At 39.4% G+C, this 24,708-nt stretch overlaps 1 protein-coding gene across 1 annotated transcript in view; it reads left to right on the top strand.

Moving 5' to 3' along the window:
* LOC127985376 (unconventional myosin-VIIa-like) overlaps positions 1-24,321 on the top strand; it is a 38,059-nt gene extending 13,738 nt beyond the window's left edge. The window contains exons 15-47 of the mRNA XM_052587375.1: positions 241-378; positions 1,479-1,637; positions 1,815-1,907; positions 1,993-2,087; positions 2,164-2,248; positions 2,334-2,552; positions 3,043-3,360; positions 3,448-3,648; positions 3,775-3,951; positions 4,026-4,115; positions 4,301-4,428; positions 4,530-4,656; positions 4,818-4,937; positions 5,038-5,211; positions 5,759-5,986; positions 6,078-6,248; positions 15,325-15,442; positions 16,089-16,215; positions 16,312-16,481; positions 16,656-16,846; positions 17,467-17,591; positions 17,919-18,076; positions 18,165-18,318; positions 18,877-19,032; positions 19,111-19,216; positions 20,170-20,283; positions 20,473-20,560; positions 20,644-20,750; positions 20,843-21,028; positions 21,107-21,223; positions 21,364-21,447; positions 22,064-22,183; positions 22,338-24,321. Coding sequence (XP_052443335.1) covers positions 241-378; positions 1,479-1,637; positions 1,815-1,907; positions 1,993-2,087; positions 2,164-2,248; positions 2,334-2,552; positions 3,043-3,360; positions 3,448-3,648; positions 3,775-3,951; positions 4,026-4,115; positions 4,301-4,428; positions 4,530-4,656; positions 4,818-4,937; positions 5,038-5,211; positions 5,759-5,986; positions 6,078-6,248; positions 15,325-15,442; positions 16,089-16,215; positions 16,312-16,481; positions 16,656-16,846; positions 17,467-17,591; positions 17,919-18,076; positions 18,165-18,318; positions 18,877-19,032; positions 19,111-19,216; positions 20,170-20,283; positions 20,473-20,560; positions 20,644-20,750; positions 20,843-21,028; positions 21,107-21,223; positions 21,364-21,447; positions 22,064-22,183; positions 22,338-22,430 — 4,737 coding nt within the window. The 3' untranslated portion in view covers positions 22,431-24,321. The remainder of the gene's footprint in view (positions 1-240; positions 379-1,478; positions 1,638-1,814; positions 1,908-1,992; positions 2,088-2,163; positions 2,249-2,333; positions 2,553-3,042; positions 3,361-3,447; positions 3,649-3,774; positions 3,952-4,025; positions 4,116-4,300; positions 4,429-4,529; positions 4,657-4,817; positions 4,938-5,037; positions 5,212-5,758; positions 5,987-6,077; positions 6,249-15,324; positions 15,443-16,088; positions 16,216-16,311; positions 16,482-16,655; positions 16,847-17,466; positions 17,592-17,918; positions 18,077-18,164; positions 18,319-18,876; positions 19,033-19,110; positions 19,217-20,169; positions 20,284-20,472; positions 20,561-20,643; positions 20,751-20,842; positions 21,029-21,106; positions 21,224-21,363; positions 21,448-22,063; positions 22,184-22,337) is intronic.
* The last annotated feature ends 387 nt before the right edge of the window (positions 24,322-24,708 follow it).

Genomic DNA, 24,708 nt, shown 5'->3' with positions numbered 1-24,708 from the left:
TAGACAGAGAAGGAAACACACATCCAATGAAGATCCCGAAGAATTGTGTTGAGAGAGGGAGAGAGTTTGAAAAAATGACATTTATTAAAGGCAGGAAAGAAAGAAGAAAAGATTGGACCAAAGAAGGGCCACACAGAAAGGTGAAGTGGCGTATTTGTGATGTGTGCAGTATGGGTATTTAATTGCTTTTGTGGTGTGTATTGTTGTGTGCTGTTAATGAAAGTATTTCTGTGTTTTCAGGGAATGGAGACAAGGAAGCGTTCCCCAACTCTGAGCAGTCAGTTTAAGCGCTCACTCGAGCTGCTCATGAGGACGCTGAGCGTGTGTCAGCCTTTCTTTGTGCGCTGTATTAAACCCAATGAGCTCAAAAAGCCCATGGTGAGTAAAACAGTGTCTGTGTGTGTTTGAAGATTAGATGCAGATCATTTAAACATTTAATTAGGGCTCAACAATGAAGATAATGTGAAGGCCCACGGCCAATCTTTCTTTCATTGTTTGTTTGTTTCTTTCTTTCTTTCCTTATTTGCCACAGCACTACATAGGACAAATGGTACAGAGAATGGGTTGATTGATGTAGGCTATGTATTTATCTGTCTATCTATTTATTTATTTACCATCATCCTGAAGAGAACAAGTGGTATTGAAGATGGATGGATGGATTAATTTAGATTAGAAAAAAAAAATCTAATATTCTTCTTTCTATCAAGAAATTATTATAACAAGTTACATTTAAAAGTAAATTTAATATCAAGATTTCCTTAGTGAAAAAAAAAAATACTAAAATATATTTGACATACATTGATTTTGTGCCAAGTATACATTTACATGTTCATGTGCTTAATAAAAATACCCTGTAATTGTACTTTTGGTATACTGAAGTGGTATATTTAATGTCTGCTAAATCGGAACAACAAATTTTATACTTATTGCACTCTAATTGTGCTGAGGTAGTGCTAAAGTCCAACTGAAGATATACTGGAGTGTATTTGTTTGTGTTAATTGTGTTAAACTATTGCAACCGGTACACTTTAAATATCTTGCATTTAAAGACATATTATTCAAATATCATACAATCCAAATCAATAGTGATATTAAAAGGTTTACTATTAATAAATGTGCATTGTGCAAAAAATAAATAGCCTATACTCCAAGATTAATAATAGTTTTATATCAGCAAGTTTCGATGTGTCAAAGAATATGTTAATAGGTTTAAAGTTAGTATGAAATAAATGGTTTAAATAAATTATGGCATATTTTGTTTGTTTTTTACTTATGTTTTTTGCAGAGAATATTTTTTCTTAGTTTTTTCTAATTACATTTTGTTATATATATATGCAAAAAAAAAATAATTGTTACAAAAAAGATAAATTTATATATATTGTATAAATCGATAATAGGATATATTTTCTTAACAGGAGATATAATCCTAATTTTTTTTACTGAGCCCTGAATACCAGCTCTCATTCTCTTCTCTGCAGATGTTTGATAGAGGACTGTGTGTCAGACAGTTACGCTACTCAGGAATGATGGAAACTATCCGAATACGCAGAGCTGGATATCCCATACGCTACACATTCGCTGAGTTTGTGGACCGTTATCGGGTTCTTATGCCTGGGGTCAAACCTGCCTACAAACAGGCGAGTCTAAAGCATTACTGTGTAAATGCAGTCAACAGATGTGACATGCAGGTCTGAAGTATGTTGTTTGCTTGACAGCTCTTATTAAAGCTTTTTTTTTCCGTGCAATCTCTTAGAATTGCCAAGTGCTGACAGTTTGCTGCTAGGAGGTAGCTCTGAATCTGTGTCTTCTTACAGGAAGATCTGCGAGGGACCTGTCAGCGCATTTTTGTGTCAGTTCTGCAGAGAAATGATGACTGGCAGATAGGAAAGACAAAAATCTTTCTCAAGGTTTGCCACAAATAAAAAAAAATTCAGGAGATTTGGCTTTGTTTTATATGTGACAAATTGTATACTTGGCCTATACTTGCTGTAGGATCATCATGACATGCAGTTGGAAATTGAAAGAGATAAAGCCATCACTGGCAAGGTCATTCTCATCCAGAAGACTGTGAGAGGTCAAAAAGTGAGGTATGAGAAAAAGAAAAGCAGACCAAAAAAGAATTCTACAACAACATCCTTTCAATTGATCATCTTTGTTGTCTAGAACTAGCTTCCTAAGGGTTAGAAAGGCTGCGACATTAATCCAGCGAATATGGAGAGGCTACATTTCTAGAAAGCACTACGCCGTGGTGAGTTTGCATGCTCTCAGTGAAACTTAAGCAGAGATAACATGCACTGAGGCTCCGTCTGATTATAATGATGCTTTCATTTCAGATGTGTGTAGGTTTTTTGAGGCTCCAGGCTTTGTACAGGTCAAGGAAGTTGTACCTGGCGTACCAAGCATCCAGGACACGCATCACTCTGCTCCAGGCCTGGTGTCGTGGCTTCCTGGTGCGGCAGACGTTCTCAAAGCGCTTCCATGCTGTCCTGACAGTCCAGGCTTATGCACGAGGAATGATAGCACGTAGACTATGCAAGCATTTCAGACTGGAGGTAAATCTATCTATCTATCTATCTATCTATCTATCTATCTATCTATCTATCTATCTGTCTGTCTGTCTGTCTGTCTGTCTATTTATCTATCTATCTATGTACCCATCCATCTATGCACCCATCCATCCATCAAACCAATCCATCAATTTATCTACCAGTCTGTCCATCTGTTCATCCATCTATCAGTCCATCTGTCCATCCAATCATCTATCCATCTGTCCATCCATCCGTCCGTTCATCTATTCATCTGTTCATCTATCCATTCCATCCGATCACCCACCCATCCATCCATCTGTCAGTCCATCCACCAGTCTGTCCATCTGTCCATCTGTCCATCTATCCAACCATCCATCCATCCATTCATTAATCCGTTGATCCATCTACCCACCCATCTGTCCATCCATCCATCCATCCTTCGTCCATCCATCCATCCTTCAGACAAGCAGGCACTTATCTGTGTTATAATGAAGTTTGTTCTCTCTCTGTTTAGAGGGAGCGACGATTAGAAGCAAAGCGGCAGCGTCTGGCTGAAGAGGAGCATCTGAGGAACCAGATGACGGCACGTTGGGCTCGAGCAGAAGCAGAGAGGAAGCACCAGGAGCGTCTGGCCCAGCTCGACCAAGAGCAGAAGGAGAGAGAGCAGGCAGAGCGGGATGAGACACTAAGGAAAAAGGAGCTTCTGGAGCAGATGGAGAGAGAAAAACAGGAGCCAGTCAGCGACTCTGACATGGTTGACCAGATGTTCGGATTCCTGGGCAGCGCCAACTCTCTTCCCAACCTGGATGGCGAAGCACCAGAAGGGTTTAAGGTATGGGACTTTATGACTATTATTCTCTGTAATTTACTTTGCCTGGCTTTCACTTTATCTTAGTTTGATTTTGTTTGGTTGTGACAGGATCTCGAGAATGTTCCAAGACAGTTTGAGGAAGTCATTGATGAACCTCTTCCACTTCCTGATGATGAAGATGAAGACCTATCAGAGTATAAGTTTGCAAAGTTTGCTGCAACATGCTTCCAGGGAAATGCCACACATACGTATATACGGCGGCCACTGAAACAACCTCTGCTGTTTCACGAGGATGAAGGAGATCAGCTAGTATGCTTTTTTTTTCTTTAAAAGTATTATTTATACTAATATAGATTATTAGATGTGTTATTGTTTACTGTTTAATATTTACGCTGCTTTGCTCATATCATATTACGTTTTTTTTTATGTCCGTAGGCTGCTCTGGCTGTGTGGATCACTGTTTTGAGGTTCATGGGAGATCTCCCTGAACCCAAATATCATATCAGCATTAATAACGGCAGTGAAAAGATTCCAGTTATGACTAAAATCTATGAGACATTGGGGAAGAGAACCTACAAAAGGGAACTGCAGGCCCTGCAGGTGGATGACGAGGTGAGACAAGTGAGGTGGTGGGCAAAAGCTCAAGTTAAATTAAAGAAAGAAGAAAGTTTCTTTATTGTTTCCAGAGTTCCCCTACTGACATCCAGAAGAGGAACAGCGTACGGCATAAGCTGGTGTCCCTCACGTTAAAGAAAAAATCAAAGATCACAGAGGAGGTCTGTAACAGTTGTGCTATTTAATATGTTTGTGAAAACCATGATACTGTACTTTTTTCAGAATCCTTTGATCAATAGAAAGGTAAAATAATAATATGTATTTGAAATAAAAATATTTAGTAATATTATAAATCAGTGTAATTTATCTTTGTTGAATAAATGTAAACTATTCCTGCCTCTATTAGGTGACCAGACGGCTGACCGACAGCGATTACACTCTGCAGGGAAACAGCATGCTGGAGGACCGGCCCACCTCCAATTTAGAAAAGCTCCACTTTATCATTGGCAATGGCATATTACGCCCTGCTCTCAGGTCAGGACATGGCAAATGCATAATAGGTGCTGGTATACCAGAGCTGTTGAATGTGCATTTCATCTGAATTATATTGCATCTGGGTTTGTTTCCTCCGACAGAGATGAGATCTACTGTCAAATCTGTAAACAGCTGAGCCAGAATACATCCAAAAGCAGCCATGCCCGCGGCTGGATCCTGCTGTCCCTCTGTGTGGGCTGCTTTGCTCCTTCCGAAAATTTTGTCAAAGTAATTTTTTTTTCAATATTTTTTCTTTTTGGGGTAGTCAGCAGGAAATAAAATTGCGTGCATTTTTAATGATCCTAAACCAGAAAAAAAATCATATGTATCATTCAAATCTGGTCTTACTATTTTTCATCATTTAATTTCTTTATCTACAATTTCTCTAGTTTCTGCGGACATTCATTAACAGCAGCCCTCCTGGTTATGCGCCTTATTGTGAGGAGAGACTGAGAAGAACATTTGCGAATAAGACACGAACCCAGCCTCCTTCTTGGCTTGAGCTGCAGGTATTTTAGGACCCACAGAAGCCATTAGATTCCACTTTTGGGAAAACTCATTGGAAAATGTGAATTAATTGGCTGGATCTCTTTTTCTTTCCTCCTCCAGGCCACTAAATCTAAGAAACCCATCATGTTGCCAGTGACCTTCATGGACGGCACTACAAAGACCCTGCTCACTGACTCGGCCACCACAGCCGAAGAGCTCTGCAATGCTCTGTCAGACAAAATTGCCTTGAAGGATCGCTTTGGCTTCTCTTTATACATTGCTCTTTTTGATAAGGTATGTTAATACATATATTTTTATATATTTTAAAATGTAAATAATTCCTGAGATACCAAAGCTAAGTTTATTGTAGCCATTATTCAAGTTTTCAGTCAATACGCAGAAATTGAATAAGATTATGAGACACTAAATAGTCAATTAATTACAGATGAATCCTTACAGCTACAAAAGTTATATTTTCTTTTTTTCTTTTGTTCTTTGATTTACAGGCATCACAGCGGCTGGGTTATTAGCTTATTTGGCTGCTATTACTTTAAGAGCTGCCGCTGCTGAACGTGATGCAAATCTGTCACGCATGCTTGTAGTTTAATTCCCGCTTTAATATGAAATACAGACTACAGTACGCGCCACCGTATTTGTGCATGCAGTTGAAGAGTGTACAGTACAACAACTGACAGGAATTGTTTTTTTACTGAAGTTTGCCCTGACAAGATCTCATCTGACCGCAGTTCAGTTTTCACTGTTATAAATACAATAACAAACTTTTGATCAGTGTGTATCCTCATATTTTCAGTCCAGTTTAAGACATGTGAATCCTCCTCAGGTTTCATCGCTGGGCAGTGGGAAGGATCATGTGATGGATGCTGTGTCGCAGTGTGAACAATATGCTAAAGAGCAAGGCGCTCAGGAGCGCAACGCCCCCTGGAGGCTGTTCTTCAGGAAGGAAATCTTCACACCCTGGCACAACCCTGCTGAGGACAGCATGGCCACTAACCTCATCTACCAGCAAATTGTGCGTGGGGTCAAATTCGGGGAGTACCGTTGTGATAGGGTGAGAGCTGGTGTGAACATATTTCACATTGCCTTATAAAAAATAGCTGACTTGCATTGACCAGGTGTGCGCATGTGCTGTATTATTTTAGGAGGAGGACCTGGCTGAACTGGCCTCTCAACAGTACTATGTGGACTATGGGTCAGAAGTCATACCAGACCGTCTTCTGAGTCTTATTCCATCCTACATACCAGACAGAGAAATGACTCCCTCCAAGACAGTGGAAAAATGGGCACAAATGATCATAGCAACTCACATAAAGGTACACATTTGCCATTTTAATACATACATTTTTTGTTGAGTTACTAGTATTTTACTTAATATGAATTATCATTTTTATTTTATTATTGTATAATTTTCACATCTTTTTTATGACTGAAGGCGAGTATCGCTAATACCAATACTACTGATGTCTTTAGGATTTTTTTTTATTATTTAACCATTGACTATGTAATGTTGACTATACTTACATTACAGTATAATTGAGAGCTATCAACTGTAACATTTATTAGACTTAATAAAAATAACTTCTAATTTAAGGGAACTTCAAACAATCTTCACATATATCCATTATAATAAATTCAATTTACCTGTGACCTTCAGCAAGTAGGCAAAATACAGAAATTGAATACGATTATCAAACACTAAATATTAAATTAAATACAGATGAATCCTTAAAGCTACAACAGTTATTGATTTCCTTTTTTTCTTTTTGTTCTTTGATTTACAGTCATGGCAGCGGCTGGGTTATTAGCTTATTTGGCTGCTATTGCTTTAAGAGCTGCCGCTACTGAACGTGATGCAAATCTGTCACGAATGCTTGTAGTTTAATTCGCGCTTTAATATGAAATACAGACTACAGTACGTGCCACCGTATTTGTGCATGCAGTTGAAGAGTGTACAGTATAACAACTGACAGGACAGGAAAATTTGTCTTCTACTGAAGATCTTCGTCACCTCGTATTATTTCCGCGCTCGTTTGAGTAGCGCCTTTCGCTGAGGCGAATGAAGTGTGTGCCTAAAAAGTTTACCATTCGATGTGGTTGTAAAGATTTTAATGCATCTAAATAAACAAAATTCTTGTCAAGAAAAAAGAGACAGAAGCAGCAGTTGTGAGTGGGTTGGCCAACACTAGCTCCACCCCTGCCTGGAAAAATGTATCCTGCGTTAACACCATAGACTGTAAAAAAATATGGACGTAGTGTCCGTGACATCACCCATAGACTCCTCCAGAGGTGGGTAGTAACGAGTTACATTTACTTCGTTACATTTACTTGAGTAATTTTTCGGGGTAACGAATACTTTTCGGAGTATATTTAAAGATGGGTACTTTATACTCTTACTTGAGTACATTTTTTGGGAAAAATCTGTACTTTTACTTCGTTACTGTGGGCGACGCCCCTCTCGTTACTTTATCTTAATGCAATAAATGCTTCAGTTTATTCCAAACGCGCCGTCTACTTTTCTCTGGACAATGAGCGATGCCCATTCGCGAATGATTCATTCTTTTGAGTCAACTCTGTTCAATATGGAAGCATATGGGTAGCATTATTCAATTTGGGATGTAATATGCAAAATGACAATGCAATATGTAAAATGGCAATGCATTTCTGTATTTACATTTACATTTTCCAATACATTTGTGCAACGTTTGGTGCAAAATGAAAATGAAAATTAAATTACATAATTTTCATTTGCCATTTACTACACCAGTTTTAAAATGTAAAATGAATATTAATTTTAACGCTTTATAAGTTGCAAAATTAAAATTAAAATGTATAACAGAAATGATTAGATATGTCAAACATGTTAAAGCAAAAACTGTGGCAAAATGATCATTTAAATGCTATTTTTCTTAATTGCATTAACGCTCACAGTCAAGACACTTACGATTGCATTTTCATTCGGTGTCCCGCAATGAATGTAGCAAAACTCAATGTGCACATTGAAAATGCATTCCGAGCCGATCACGTGTTCCCGCCCTCGCGCCACGTCAATCATTGTGTGAAGGTGGGGCTTGTAGAAGGTCAGAGACTCAAATCTCAAGAAGAGGATTCAATCAAGTGAGACAACATGGACAAGACAGTTGGTCCGTGTATGTTTTAATCATTTCGGTTTATGGCTTCAATATTTCATCCGGATTTGTGGGCGGAGCTGAAACGCTGCTTTCATCTGATTGGTCGAATCGGATCGGTTTTCATCTGACAGCCTTCAGCTCGGTCTTGTCATTCTTTCAGGCAGAATAAAAGTCAGTGCGAGTGAAGCACTGAAATGACTGAAACTACACTCACTGTTAATTAGCATAATATTTGAATCAGATGTAGCTGGGCAAATTCGTGCTGCTGAGACCTGCAAATTATTTCTAGGTTGTAGTATTGTATGAATATTGTCCCACTGATAAATACAGTGCAAATAGTTCTGTCCCTTTGGATAACAGTAAAGTGGAAATTAAAATCAATAATAGACTGAGCAGTTCCATGTTTGTAACATTTATCACTCTCATCTTTTAAGTCATAAGGCACTAGGTATGTGTGTGTGTGACATTAATAAATAATTGTAAAAATGAATATAGTTACATTTCTAAATAAAAATAGTAAAATTAGCTCTATGCTGCTCAGTGCTCCTGTAGCCTACCCCAGAGCGCCCTCTCGCGGCTGTAGACGGTAATGTTTTCTCTTGGTCTTGAATAAATGTGACATATAGTCCAGTGCGACTTATATATGTTTTTTTTCCTCGTCATGACGTATTTTTGGACTGATGCAACTTATACCGAAAAATACAGGTAACATTATTATTATTATTTATTATGAGAGTAATTGACACAGACTAGAACTTTAATGTTTCACCCAATTCAGCTCATATCTTTAGACTCGTCCGACTCGTGTTGCTTGTATAACTGGCCAGACTTACCTTCCCAAAAAATCCTATTTAATTTTATTTCATAAATTTAACTATATTTATTTCCACTTTACTGTAATCCAAAGGGACAGAACTATTTGCACTGTTTTTATCAGTGGGACAATATTCATACAATACTACAACCTAGAAATAATTTGCAGGTCTCAGCAGCACGAATTATGTGCCCAGCTACATCTGATTCAAATATTATGCTAATTAACAGTGAGTGTAGTTTCAGACATTTCAGCTGAAGGCTGTCAGATGAAAACCGATCCGATTCGACCAATCAGATGAAAGCAGCGTTTCAGCTCCGCCCACAAGTCCGAATGAAATATTGAAGCCATAAACCGAAATGATTAAAACATACACGGACCAACTGTCTTGTCCATGTTGTCTCACTTGATTGAATCCTCTTCTTGAGATTTGAGTCTCTGACCTTCTACAAGCCCCGCCTTGTTCACACAATGATTGACGTGGCGCGAGGGCGGGGACACGTGATCGGCTCGGAATGCATTTTCAATGTGCACATTGAGTTTTGCTACATTCATTGCGGGACACCGAATGAAAATGCAATCGTAAGTGTCTTGACTGTGAGCGTTAATGCAATTAAGAAAAATAGCATTTAAATGATCATTTTGCCACAGTTTTTGCTTTAACATGTTAGACATATCTAATCATTTCTGTTATACATTTTAATTTAAATTTTGCAACTTATAAAGCGTTAAAATTAATATTCATTTTACATATTAAAACTGGTGTAGTAAATGGCAAATGAAAATTATGTAATTTAATTTTCATTTTCATTTTGCACCAAACGTTGCACAGATGTATTGGAAAATGTAAATGTAAATACAGAAATGCATTGCCATTTTACATATTGCATTGTCATTTTGCATATTACATCCCAAATTGAATAATGCTACCCATATGCTTCCATAGTTCAAAGGCTTGATCAAACCAATTGGCAAACGAGTGAATTGGTTCATGAATCAGTTTGATTGAGTCGTTCAGTTCCTGCTGCACGCGCTGAGCTCTGAAGCGGTTCACTCAGAGTTGTAACGTTTAAGAATATTAGCAGCGTTGAAAACGGGGCTATGGAACTGCTATGAATTAAAAGCTAATCTGCAAAGGCTATTTTTTGCTTGCGATGGAGATCCTTATTAGATGAACGCGTGTGCTGTCTACTGTTTAACAGGTAATAACTTGGGCTACATTCGATTACAGTACACAATACCACTGTGACATTAGTTTGTTGTACGTGTGTGGCTTATAACAGGTTGAATGCAGCTTCCAAAAGACAAAGAATAGCCGATTAAGATTTTATTAATTTTAATACAATCACACCAGTGAGAGTACGTTCAGCAAGTCATATCATCAGCTGCTAAATTCAGATCTGTGATCGCTTGCTGGCGCTGAGCCAGAGACAGACGCGTTTTTACAGCGCTGCGCATTAACCAATCACACACGGTTCTGTTTAGCTTTTGAATGCAATGGCCAATCAGAGGTGTTCCGATGAGTCATCGCTGAAATTCCGGTGCTTCCTTCACTCGCTCACTTACTGAATACCTCTTTCTGCCGAATTCTCTCGTCAGAAACAACAAAGTGCAGATGTGTGTACGAATCTGTAATTAAGATATTGATTTCACAGTGTTAACAGTTTCAGTGATTTTAATGGTAGTTTCTGAGAGTGAATGAAATCTAGACTGTCAGTGAAAATTATATTTAATAATGTAAATGTTATTTGCTCTCTTTCTGAACAATGAAAGATTAGTAGCAATATTTATATCACATTAACTTTCAATGTTAAATTCACATTTAAAATAAAGTCAGTCGTATTAAAAATATTTTATGGCATGACACCTATATTTGTTACTTAAATAAACAGACAGGGTTTTATAATAAATTACATAAATTGGATTAAAGGCTGATGAAATATATACATTTATACACACACACATACATTACATACATTTTTTGTCTATATATCTATATAAAAAAAGGCTCCGTATATATGACCCAAAGTAACTAGTAACTAACTACTTGAGTAGATTTTTTATCCGATACTCTTTTACTCTTATTCAAGTAACTATTTAAGACTAGTACTTTTACTTTTACTTGAGTAAATATTTCTAGAATTACTTTTACTTTTACTTGAGTAAAGTTTTTGGGTACTCTACCCACCTCTGGACTCCTCAATAGCGGTTTTGAAGCCTAAAGTGTGCAGAGTGGGCCGTCGCCATCTTGGCAGCGAGTCACCGCGCGACTCTCCCGGATAATCGAAAATGGGCAAAAAGGCGGGAGCTGATTGCTGAAACCACGCCCACCTAGCGCGACGGCATTGTCAGCAGCGGCAATCCATCTGTCACTCAAGTGGCCACGCCCTTAATTATGCAGAACTTTAAGGCTTAATATAATTTAAACGGATGAGTAATAAAAAAAAATTCACCCCCCTCACAGTTGTCATGAAGGGCAAAATTAGCAATATAGAACAAAATAATTTTTTGAACCAGGCTGTAAACATGTTTTTTTCTGCTGTAAAGTTGGGCATTTTAACATGGGGAGTCTATGGGACTGACTCCCTTTTGCAGCCAGCCTCAAGCGGCCAGTCGATGAATTACAGTTTTAGTCACTTCCTTATTGGCTTCACGAGAGAGAGCGAGAGGTTGCCGCTCGGTTAACACGCTAATTTTGACAGCACTAATTATATTATATTATGTGCATTTTGGTTGTTCTAAAATGTATTAAAGTTAAAATTATTCAAAATAAGTATAACCCATCATACTGACATTGAAATAATATGCCATTTTAAAGTTAGAGTTAATGACAACAGGTAACTTTTGGTCGTACTCAAATTTGTAATAGCATATTTAGAATAGGCATAATATGTCAAGAATTAGCCCATGAGTGTCACGGTTTTACGCTGCCTGAAGGAATACGGAGTCGAGGATAAACGGAATAAGGCTTTTAATATATCCAACACAGGGGATATCCAACATGGAGCACAGAGGTAGACACACGTAAGTAGCAAGTTAGTAGTAGCAAGTGAGGAGACCCGACAAAACAGAACTGAAAGGACAAGGCTTATGTACAACAGATAATTGGGGAAACACAGGTGGATGGAATCATTAAATTAACAGGGACATGGAACACATGAGGAAGATAATAAACACACCTGGGAACTAATCAAACTAAACACGGAAGACAGAAACTGGGTCACGGGCAAAAACACACTAAATGAGTCCAGGTGTGACAGTACTCCCCCCTCCCGGTAGGTGCGTCCTCGCACCGTAGAAACAACAGAGGCGTGGGTGGGAACTTGGGAGGAGGTTCCGGTGGAGGACGGACTCCCAGGAGGGGGCCAGCAGACAGGGACCACAGAAGGAGGAGCCAGGGAGGAGACGGAGGAAGGAGCCAGGGAGGAGACAGGAGCAGGAGGAGCCAGATGGTCCACCAGAGACCAGCCAGGACGGAGATCCAAGGTGGAGTCGACGGCGGGAGGAGCCATGGTGAAGGAAGGGTCGACGACACCAGGGGGCCGACAGGCGGAGACTGCACCGGTGGGTGAGGAGCCCAAGATGGAGCAGCACAGCCGCAGAGCCAGGGTGACGACGAGGATCCGGAGGGCCTAGGTGGAGCAGAAGGCTCAGGCGACCAAGGCGGAGGCAGGGTCCTGACAGACCGCTGTGGAGCCGGAGTGACCGAGGATGGAGGTGGAACCGGAGGGAAGGAGGAGCCTGACAGAGCCGGAGGGATGGAGTGACGAGGTGGAACCAGAGGAGTGGAGTCCCGAGGCGGCGGATGGTCGACGACTGACCAAGGTGGAGCCGGAGGGACGAGGGAGCCCGGTGGAGCAGGTGGGATGACAGGCCACGGTGGAGACGAGGGAGCTAAGAGCCAAGGCGGAGCCGCTGGGTCGAAGGACCTAGGAGGAGTCCAGGGCTCAGAGGCTGGAGGCGGAGACAGGGCCTTAACGCGCCAAGGCGGAGCTGGAGACTGGCAGTCCAGCGGCGAACCATCGCGCCCCGATGGCGCGGACTGAGGGTGAGCTGCGGGACTGACTGGCACCAGCAGGGATGGCGAGGAACTGGCTGGTCTAGGAGGAGGACAGAGAGGAAGGATGGGAGGAAGGACAGGAGGATCAGGACTGGACGGAACCAGCGAAAGAGGAGTAGAGGGACCAGCAGGTTTGGGAGGAGGCGGGAGAGGGATTCTGGGAGGGAATACAGGAGACACAGAAGATTCAGGGCTGGGCGGAACCAGCGGAGACACAGAAGATTCAGAGCTGGGCGGAACCAGCGGAGACACAAGATTCAGAGCTGGGCGGAACCAGCGGAGACACAGGAAACTCAGGGCTGGGCGGAACCAGCGGAGAAACAGAAAATTCAGGGCTGGGCGGAACCAGCGGAGAAACAGGAAACTCAGGGCTGGGCGGAACCAGCGGAGAAACAGAAAATTCAGGGCTGGGCGGAACCAGCGGAGAAACAGAAAATTCAGGGCTGGGCGGAACCAGCGGAGATACAGGAAACTCAGGGCTGGGCGGAACCAGCGGAAATGGAGCAGAGGAAATGACTGGAGGAGGTAGGAGTGGGAGACTGAGAGGGTATACAGGGGAATCAGGGCTGGACGGAACCAGCGGGGAAACAGGAAAATTAGGGATTACCTCCATAGACCAGTCCATCAGATCCAGAACTTGCTCCATATGACCTTCAGAGACTGCATACAGCTCACCCTCAGTCGCAGGAGTGTGGGCAGGGCTTTCCTCCACGCCCTCGATCTCCACTAGGACTCCCACGATGCACGGTGTTGCCGGCTCACACACCTGGTCAGTCGCGCTCTCGAGATCCTGTTCCCTGTCAGTGGATGGCTCGGGCTCTGCGGCTGCGGTGGGCTCTGGCTCCGTGCGGCGTGATGGTGGCTGTCTGGTCTCTTGGTCGGGAGTGGGACTGGCGCGATCCTCTATCGGGCAGACGGTGAAAGGTGAGCCATTTCTCGCCAGAGTCCACTCCCCGAATGCGGCGAAATCCTCCCGAGGACCATCTTCGGGCGACAACGCTCTGCACTTGGAGTTCAGGCTGGTGTTGTAGAAGGTGCAGAGCGCGTCGTCCGGGTAGCTGGTGGCATTAGCTAATAGCAGAAACCGTTTGGTGTGGTCCTCGAGAGAGCGTCCTTCCTGCTCCAGCATGAGGAGGAGGAATCCGGGGCTAGAGAGGGGATCCATCAAACACTACAAAACAAAAAGACGAGAAAAAACGAAAGCAAAACGGAGGGAAAGACGCAGTTTTAAACTTTCCTTTTTTATGGTCGGGTCTTCTGTCACGGTTTTACGCTGCCTGAAGGAATACGGAGTCGAGGATAAACGGAATAAGGCTTTTAATATATCCAACACAGGGGATATCCAACATGGAGCACAGAGGTAGACACACGTAAGTAGCAAGTGAGGAGACCCGACAAAACAGAACTGAAAGGACAAGGCTTATGTACAACAGATAATTGGGGAAACACAGGTGGATGGAATCATTAAATTAACAGGGACATGGAACACATGAGGAAGATAATAAACACACCTGGGAACTAATCAAACTAAACACGGAAGACAGAAACTGGGTCACGGGCAAAAACACACTAAATGAGTCCAGGTGTGACAATGAGAAACACACCAATCTGAATATTAGGTGATTGTCCAATGTTAGTGATGGCTGAAAATGGTAAAAATTTTAGGCACAAATGTCACCATTTTCTGAGAATGGGTTCACATTTACATGATAGAACAGCACATATAACAGAAAAAAATCTATTATTAACCTTTTCATTATAACCAAACGTTCAGTCACAGGACATATCTATGCCATGTCTTCATTACTGTGTCTGACTGACCCAGCGGTATGTTCTCAAGGACGGCAGTCTCATTATCTTAGAGCAGTACCTGTATCTCCACCTAGTGCTAATATGATCTCAGAGCTATGATTAACTCTCTAATCTAAGTGTGTGCCGGGGGCGACCTTCACACCGTCTACCACCATCACCTACAGTCTGCTGTAAAAGAATGTAATCACAGGCCCCTGAATATCTGAGACAGTTCTTTTGGCCTCACTATCATGTAATGGGTTTGTTGTTTAGATCAGCAATCTTCACTAGCTCGTAGCGGTTGATGGACTAAGCAGGTTGAAATTTGATTGACGTTCCTGTGGAAACATTAATCACATGTTCCTTCTCTCAAGGGTGAAGGCTGTTTTAATTACCGTTCTGCCTTTCATAGGTTAAAGCGATGGACATGAATGTTTAATAAAGCTGGAGATCAATTTTATGGATTGTGGTAATGCATGAGTTTGTTACGTTTTATGCTTATAACCAGGTGATGAGAGGAAAGGTAATTGTCTCTGAGGTAATCAGGGATACTGTGTCACTATGAGACTAAGATATTGACGATTGCATCTCCACAGGGAATCTACACACAGAAGAAGCTTGATTCACAGAGAGTGAAGGAGGAGGTGGTGGATTTTGCTCGATTTAAGTGGCCTTTGCTTTTTTCTCGCTTCTATGAGGCCTTCAAATTCTCAGGTAAGACTTACAGAGAATAGTTCACCCCAAAAATAAAAAATAAATCAGTGAATGGGTCAGAAATCTTGAACAATCATTCAGACCATTTTTCTGAACCGAGTTTCATTGAAAAGATCTGATTCGTCTGCAAATAAATGCTGCTACTTCACTCATAAACTCTCAACTCTCAATTATATTATATTATATTATATTATAAATAACATTTTATTAGCATTTTTTTAAAACCTGCATTTATTCAGATTGAAATAATAATTGAATTGAAAATATTTTAAGGTTGTTATTTTGAATTGGGAATAATATTTTAACAATTAGCCAGTGGGATTTTTGGTTGGTAATCTGAGTAGATGATGGTTGTTCCGATGTCTGGTAATTACAGCCCTCGTACATTGGGTTTGAGGTCGGAAAATGCAGAAAAATTATTTTGATGTAAAATGTCAAAATCATTAAATTTTGATCCATACCATTTCCTGAGAATGTGTTCATCATTAATTACATAATGTAAAAACAAAAAACCAAGCTAATTATTGCTGGGTGAACTATTCTGTTAAGATATTTTGTAAATCATAAAAGTAATTTGTAAGACATATTGATCTGATTGGGTATGATAAAGCTCAACTTTCAGGTTGCTGTTTCTGTTCATTTGCAGGGCCTAGTCTCCCAAAGAATGATGTTATAGTGGCAGTGAACTGGACTGGAGTTTACTTTGTGGATGAGCAGGAGCACGTCCTTCTAGACCTTTCTTTCCCCGAGATCACTGCAGTCTCCAGCAGCAGGTGCAGTGTACATCCATCCAAACCCACTTTATATGCTGTATGTGTTCTTTATATGTTCATTTTACTAGTTTTGGTCAATCTAACTCATTTATCCAGAGGTGGAAAGCTGCAGGGACAGAGCTTCACTCTGGCCACCATTAAAGGAGATGAGTACACCTTCACATCCAACAATGCTGAAGACATCCGTGACCTAGTTGTCAGCTTCCTAGAGGGCCTGCGTTCTAGGTCAAAGTTTGTGGTGGCCCTGGTGGACAGCCATTACCCTGGTGAGCACATGTGGACAGCAGTTCAGTTTAAAAGTGCAAAGGAAACAAAGGATATAACCATTATATTTGATCCAGCCCCAAGCAGACTTTGGGTCAGGACAAGAAGGTCCAGCATAATCAATAAAACATCTAAAAGATGAACAGAAACACTTATGTTTCTCTTTGTTTTTGCAGCTGGACATGCCTCTTCGTTCCTGAGATACTCAAAGGGAGATCTGATCTTTCTGGATGAGCACACTGGAGAGCAGGTCCTGAATTCAGGCTGGGCACACGGGGTCAATGATAGAACCAAAAAAAGAGGAGACTTCCCAGCAGACAATGTCTATGTGCTACCCACCATCACCAGGCCACAATACGATATTGTAGTGAGTGTGTTTTCATACAGTACATTCATTGTATAGCCTACTCTCCGAAAATAGTGCGCTTAGAAGGAAAACGTTTATGTCCTCCAAAATGGGTCATAGTAAGGGGAAGTTGTGGCCTAGTGGTTAGAAAGTTTGACTCCTACTCCTAGGGTTGTGGGTTCAAGTCTCGGGCCGGTAATACCATGACTTAGGTGCCCTCGAGCAAGGCACCGAACCCCCAACTGCTCCCTGGGCGCTGCAGCATAAATGGCTGCCCACTGCTCCGGGTGTGTGTTCACGGTGTGTGTGTGCACTTTGGATGGGTTAAATGCAGAGCACGAATTCTGAGTATGGGTCACCATAATTGGCTGTATGTCACTTTCACTTCACTTAAGGGTACATATTGATACTCTAAAGTGCTTGTTATGCACAAAATTGTCCCTTTAAGGTTTACAAGCTGTTGTACCCCCAAAGGTAAAATTTTTGCACATTTTATACTAACAATGTATTGTATTCACCTTGAAAAATTATCTGTTCATGGTCAAAACACAAGCATTTGCACCAAAATATGCCACTAACACTCAAGGAACACATGAGATATCGAATAGTCACTTTAATTTTCTACTTTGTGTTTCTTACAGTCATTGATTAGCATGTCCTCAGACCTGTGTAAGGACTCCATCAGTTTGTCCAATCCGAATCAGCTGGACAGTGGGGAGAAGGATCAGCCGTACACTCTAGAGGAGTTCTCCTACGATCACTTCAGGTGTTTGAACCCTCTTCAGGACCTTTCCTCCCTTTGTTGTGTGAAAACTACTGTCTTAAAGATGAGAAATATATATTCCTAGATAGGAGGAGGGCCTTAGTCAGACACCAACCAATCAGCTTCAACATCTGGCCAATAACATTCAATGAGTAATTAAACCTAACCCTAACCCTAGCTGCACCAAAAGTTTTTTTATATATATATATATATATATATATATATATATATATATATAAATGTCTTTGTGCCAGGCACCACACATATGATTGTATTCTACCACTTTACACATTAATTTAATCACTTCCCTGGATTCATTACATTTTCTAGACCGCCTTCCAAGAGCACACTGAGTCTTGTGATCGTCAGTAAAGGCAGAGGGAAGGATAAACTGTGGTGCTGCACCAAAGAACCTATCAAACAGCCTTTGCTGAAGAAAGTCCTCATTCATGAAGAGCTGTCCCAGGATGCCTGCCAGGCCTTCACTGATATCCTCTACAGCTTACATTCTGACAGTTAATAGTGTTAACTTTATAATTGCAGTTCCCTTCATTTTGACCCTTGACTCTGTTGTACCTATCATGAAGTACATGGGTGACTACCCCTCGAAGAGAAGCCGCTCGGTCAATGAGCTCACTGATCAGATCTTTGAGGGAGCTTTAAAGGCTGAACCTCTGAAGGATGAAATCTTCTGTCAGATCATCAAGCAACTCACCGAGAATCACGTGAAGTGGGTTTTTCCCAGTTACTGATAAAGTATATATTCTATTCTGTTATGTTTATTTATTTTAGGATTGTTTTAAGTAAAAGTAACAAAAAGAATTTGTATAATATTACTATATGACTTATACTATAATATTAAGTTATATAAATTAAAAATATATATTTTTATTATACAGAATATATTATTTTATATTATAAAATTATGTATAAAAACAAATTATGTATACAACAGCTATTTCTGTTATTATTATCATTATTATTTATTATTATTTACTTACTATTAATTTTATTAAATTGTATGTTAATATAATAAAAAAAATGTTTCTTTGTAGAAAAAAGGGTATTTGATCTTTAATATAGATGCAAATGTTTCAAAAAATAATGATTCTGCATGACAATGTTTGCTCACAGGCTACAAACAGACAACAAATGAAACCTATTATTGTGAAAACACCCTTAAATCTATATCAGTCTGTCCCCTAGTGGTCAGCTCGCAACTGACCAGAACTGCTTTAACTTTTACAACATTAAACACATTGTTGGCTAATCTGTTCTGTGTTTTCAGATACAGCGAGGAGAAGGGCTGGGAGCTTCTCTGGCTCTGCACTGGGCTTTTTCCTCCCAGTAACATGTTGCTTCCTCATGTGCAGAAATTCCTGCAATCCAAGAAACATCATCCAGTCGCCCCAGACTGCATGCAGAGAGTGCAGAAAGCCTTGCGGTAACTCTCACAGCACATCCTAACATGTATCTCCAATGCTGCATGGAATTCCCTTAAAACATTTTTCCTCACGGACAGAAATGGATCCAGAAAGTATCCTCCTCACCTTGTAGAAGTGGAGGCCATTCAGCACAAAACTACCCAGATCTTTCACAAAGTGTACTTCCCTGATGACACTGATGAGGTGAGTGTTACCTGTATTTTATGTTGTATCCAGCCTCCTGTGGGGGTAATATTCTCTCTCTCTCTCATGCCTGGCTGTGTTTATTTATGCATGAGGAAGCAGAGAGAATGCCCCATTGTGCTCTGACCTCATTTACATCCTCAGTTAAACATAAAGTTATGTGGCGCTTCTGGAGAAAACAGCAGAAGAGAGGTGAAGCGTGAATAGACTCGAGATTCCAGAGAAACATGTCCTTTTCGGTTTAAATATAGCTAAAATCTGGCCTTTTTTGGATATTTAAAATTATACGTACAAATGGGTTAGACGATAGCAGTAGAGCAACCACCAAATACATATGTATATATAAATCAATGAACTGTAGATGGGATTAAATTAATTGTTTTTTTTTACAGAAATGTATTTGATCATGTCTGTGGTATAAAAAATCAAATATAAACAAAGATTTGTTAAATTGTTATGGCAATATAATTAGTAAAGCAAACAATTGGAATAGATAAATTTACAACAGTTTTATTTTGGGGTCAATGATAGTTTAGATTCGATTTTATTTACATTTTGTTAGTTTAAGTAATTTTGTTTTTGATTTGTATGCCTATATAGTAAATAATGTATATTAATTAATTTTACTTTATGTAGTTTTTATTAGTTTAGTCCTTAAACTAAACTAATAAAGTTTTAAAGTTAAAAGAAACTTATTTATATATCTTATTTATATATCTAATTTATTTCAATAATAATTTTTTTTTTTTTTTGTTCATTAAAATTGAACTTCCACAAATTTTTAAATTTTTACATTTTTTTTTTTCCACAAAAAGGTTTTCGGTTTTTTGCCTCCTACAATTTGTATACATGCTAAAATGAAGTCCCCCCCCCCACCACCATAACTAGCAACAGATTGACATTTTTTTATATATATATATCTCTTATTTTATTTATTTTTTATTTTTTGATAGGCTTTTGAAGTTGAATCGAGCACAAAAGCCAAAGATTTCTGTCTGAACATCGCTGGCAGAATGATGCTCCAGTCTTCTGAAGGCTTCAGCTTGTTTGTCAAAATATCTGACAAGGTGAGGCTACGGAGCTGTCAAATGTCTGTTCAGATTTGCTAAAGGTGTTCTGTGTGAGTTTATGACACACAAAAAATCTCAAAGGTGATTTTTACGTTAAAGGACTACATGTCCTGTAGTCAGTTATTTGTCCGTGTGTGTATTTTAATGTAAGACATCTTATTTGACATATTGGGTTAAATGTTTCAGGTGATCAGTGTGCCAGAAGGAGATTTCTTCTTTGACTTTGTTCGACATCTGACAGACTGGATCAAAAAAGCCAGAGCTGTGAAAGATGGTGATTATGTGTATTGCTTATTAAAATGATCAGTACATTGAGTGTAAAGATGAGGGCTCTTAATGATTCTGTTGGTTCTGTAGGCACAGTGCCTTTACTGACCTACCAAGTGTTTTTCATGAAGAAACTGTGGAGCAACACCGTTCCAGGCAAAGATCCCATGGCTGACTCCATTTTTCATTACTTCCAGGTAGAAACTCTCTCTTTGTTTGTACTCAAGATCTTTTTTTAAACACTTTGTGTGATCCTCTGGCTACTTCCATCTTCCTAAACCTTCTTCAGGAGCTCCCAAAGTATCTGCGTGGCTACCACAAGTGCTCTCTTGAAGAGGCGTTCCAGCTGGCTGCACTCATTTACAGAGTTAGGTTTGAGGAGGACAAATCACAGTTTCATAACTTCACCCAGATGCTGAAGGAGCTGCTTCCTCAGGACGTGATGCACCAGCTGTCGCCCGACGACTGGAAACGGGTGAGTGAGCAACACTAGTCCTGCTTCTTCCATTCATTCATGAGAAGTTCATGTTATGTGTCTTTGTTTTCTTCTCAGTCTGTCGTCACATACTTCAATAAACACGCAGGGAAGTCTCGAGAGGAAGCAAAATTGATGTTTCTGGAAATCGTTTACAAGTGGTCTACTTTTGGTTCTGCCTTTTTCGAAGTCAAGGCAAGTTGTTCAAAATATGATGTATGTGATGTTGAATTACTAAATTCCACATTTTTTTCAATCAACTAAATGGCATTGTCCCCGGTTCAAGAATTTGATCGAAGTGACATGGTTTGATGATTTTTGAATTTCTCCCACAGCAATCCTCAGATCCAAATTTCCCAGAAGTCCTCTTGATAGCGATCAACAAGCATGGTGTTACTCTCATAGACCCAAAAACTAAGGTAGGTTTACACACTGGCCAGAACAATGTAATTTCTATAAATATCTAAACTACAAACTTTACTTTGTGCGCTACTGTTCAAATCGGTGCTTGGCAGGATTTTCAAATGTTGTTTTTTGGAAAAAAGTCTCTTGCATTTGTTTGATCAAAAATACATAAAAATCTGTATTATCATGAAATATGAATTCTATTTCAATACACGTTATAATGTAATTTATTCCTGTGATGGCAAAGCTGAATTCCCATCAGCCTTTGCTCAAATCTAAAGAATTCATTTGAATATCCTGATTTGGTCCTCAAGAAACATTTCTTATGATAATGTCGCTTAATGTTTTTGTGGAAACTGTGCACATTTTTCAAGTTCAAAGTACAGTATTCATTTGATTTAATTTTTTTGTATTTTTACTATGACTTTTTTATGTGTCTTTACGGAATACATTTATATCTTTCTAGAAAAAAAGTATTGTGTTTTATTTTAGCGTTTTAGCATTCATATTTAAATGCTGATGTCTTACATTGCAGTAACATAAATAAAGACTACAGCGAAGTAGCCAGTTTACGTCCTAAACTTTTATTATATCCTTATTTAAAAATCTTTGAATAATGTTTGTCCACAGGACATATTGGGCACACACCCCTTCACCAAAATCTCTAACTGGAGTAGTGGCCATACCTATTTCCACATAACCATTGGTAACCTGGTTAGAGGGAATAAACTGCTATGTGAGACTTCACTGGTGAGTCAAACATTACATAAAATACTGTGGAGGTACCATAATACAGTGTTGTTATCAGATTGTAATACCATGGTGCTTTGGTTACAGAAATGCACCAGCTATTCCTTTATAAAAGGTATCTGATCAACTGACTTTATTTATTTATTATTCTCAGGGATACAAGATGGATGATCTTCTCACGTCTTACATCAGTCAGATGTTGACGTCCATGACCAAGCAGCGCAGTTCACGTGTAAACATGTCTTAAAAAAAAAAAAACAACAGGCAATGTGTTGTTCTGTACTGGACTAACTGGGACTTGTCATGGCACTTGTGTACTTTTGTTGTGCTCTTGTTGGTCTGATTGCTTCTATTGTTTTCATTTGTAAGTCGCTTTGGATAAAAGCGTCTGCTAAATGATTAAATGTAATGTAAATGTAAAAAAATGCAAATAATAAAGAAAAACAAACAAACATGAGTATAAAAACTGAAAACCAGATAGACACTGCAATAACTATAAAAATGACACAATGATCAATAAGGCACAATTTAAAATTCAAAGAGAGAAAAGGGACAAAACATTAGCAAAAAAATTATTTGACTTCTTGGATTCTTACAGAATTAAGCTGCTTTCTGGGAGTAATGATTCAGCCAAAACCATAACATTGGTTTTAAATACCACTTAAGATGAAACATAAAACCAGTGGATCTACTAATATTTCAATGAAGGAAACATCGACATGACAGATATTTCCATTCATGCTTTAAATGGAAACCTTTACAGTAGCATTGATAGAACCTGGGGCTTGTGAAATGCAATAACTCAAATGCAATATAAAGTTTGAGCTGCAAAATTAGTGACTAGAATTTAAATAGTGAATTATTTGTATCCTATATCACATAAGGACAGCTACTTATTTGTCGTTTTGTTACAATTTATAAAACATAAGGATTATTTCAATGTACCACATTAACAGTGGTTTATACTGCTTAACTGAACTTCAGTTAGAGATTTGTTTAAATAAGTGGTTAAATATGAACCAACACACTTCATCAGGTAGCTCAAAGAGATGGTTCCTGCTTGTCAGAGTCACTCATGTTGGCTTGGCTAAAGACCACACATCATTTACCTCTGTTCATGGGATCAGCATAATAGTCTTGAAGATTCAGATCAAAGAAACAGTTCATCCAAAAATGAAAATCTACTCACCCTTAGCCCATACGAAATCCAGATTAGGAGAAATTTAGCAGATGTTAGCAGCAGATGTTAGCTGATTTTATCAGCAGTGTATTTTCTGTGATCAAAAAAAAAAAAAAATCACACACTTTATCCCATTCCAGGGTGCAGGATATCCAGGCATCTCTATAAGGGTGACCATAAGGGTGACCCTTAGGTGGCCAAAGATTCCAAAGATCACTAGTTTTCCATGTTGAGCAGCCAGATCAAAGAAGTCCCTCGGTGTGCACACAGATTGATTCTGAGCTTGCAAACGCTCATCTAGGCTCAGAGATGAAGCTGTTCCAAAGGGGTCTTGCTGAGTGGAAAAAAATCTAATTATAAAATTACACATTTTTCAGGAGTACACAAAGCATTCTGCATGCAGACTTACAGAGAAGAACCAGGATCCAGCATTGAGACTGTCTCAACAAGTAATCATGGCAGGTGAGGTGTGTGTCCAGTTTGGGAACACGTCTTTTACATTAGTTGTCCTGCGTAGGTTATTTTCGTGCATTCTCAAAAGACATGCAGGTGTTTTCAGGGGCAAGCTGAGAGAAGATAGAACCAAGGATTTGCTTTTTTTTCAGTCTGCACGTGGTACATTGTGTGTCTGCTAAATCCGTTAGTGCCACAGTGTTTGATATAATTGTTTGAGAAATATTAAACTACAAGAATGTTCACAAACTGGTCAATTTAGAGATTTTGTGTGACTTTTCCAGCTTGCATCTGTAGAGTTCATTTAAAAAACAAACATTTAAAGGCTTATTTCTCAAAATTTGTTTTTCTCTTGCATTGAGCCATAAGTCCCCACTTCAGCAGCAATTTTACATAAACCAGATTTTTTATAATTTTACTTCTGTGTATACAGAGGGGTTTGTTCCTATATATTTTTTTTATAATTGTATGTAAATGAGTGCACATTTTACAGGGTAATTCATCATTTCCCTCTTTAAACATAACCTTTCCAAAAACTTGTAATAAATGTTTTCAATTCTTAATGCAATTGATTAAACAGAGAAGTATGGTGATATCTATGTTTTTTTTTACCCTATTCATCTGGGGTATCTTGCTTAAACTACAAAAGAAGAGAGTATATTATTACAGAAAAAAACTTTTAATATTCAAAGGTTTGTGCTTGAACCTAAAAAGCCTAAGAAGAATAATGAAGTGTACCACTGGTGCTCCCCTGTGTCCAATTAAAGAAGGAGCTGATCCCAGACTGCTCCTCTCTTTAATGCAGGGGAGTATAAGCCCATAGAAACCAGGTACAGAGTCACTAGAACAGTTATATACAGCACCATGATGGCCATCCGTCTCACTGACACAG

The sequence above is a fragment of the Carassius gibelio genome, chromosome B21 (genome assembly GCF_023724105.1).
Source record: "Carassius gibelio isolate Cgi1373 ecotype wild population from Czech Republic chromosome B21, carGib1.2-hapl.c, whole genome shotgun sequence".
NCBI lineage: Eukaryota > Metazoa > Chordata > Actinopteri > Cypriniformes > Cyprinidae > Carassius > Carassius gibelio.
Note: the sequence above shows the minus strand (reverse complement) of the source record. Positions and strands in the feature narration are given on the sequence as shown.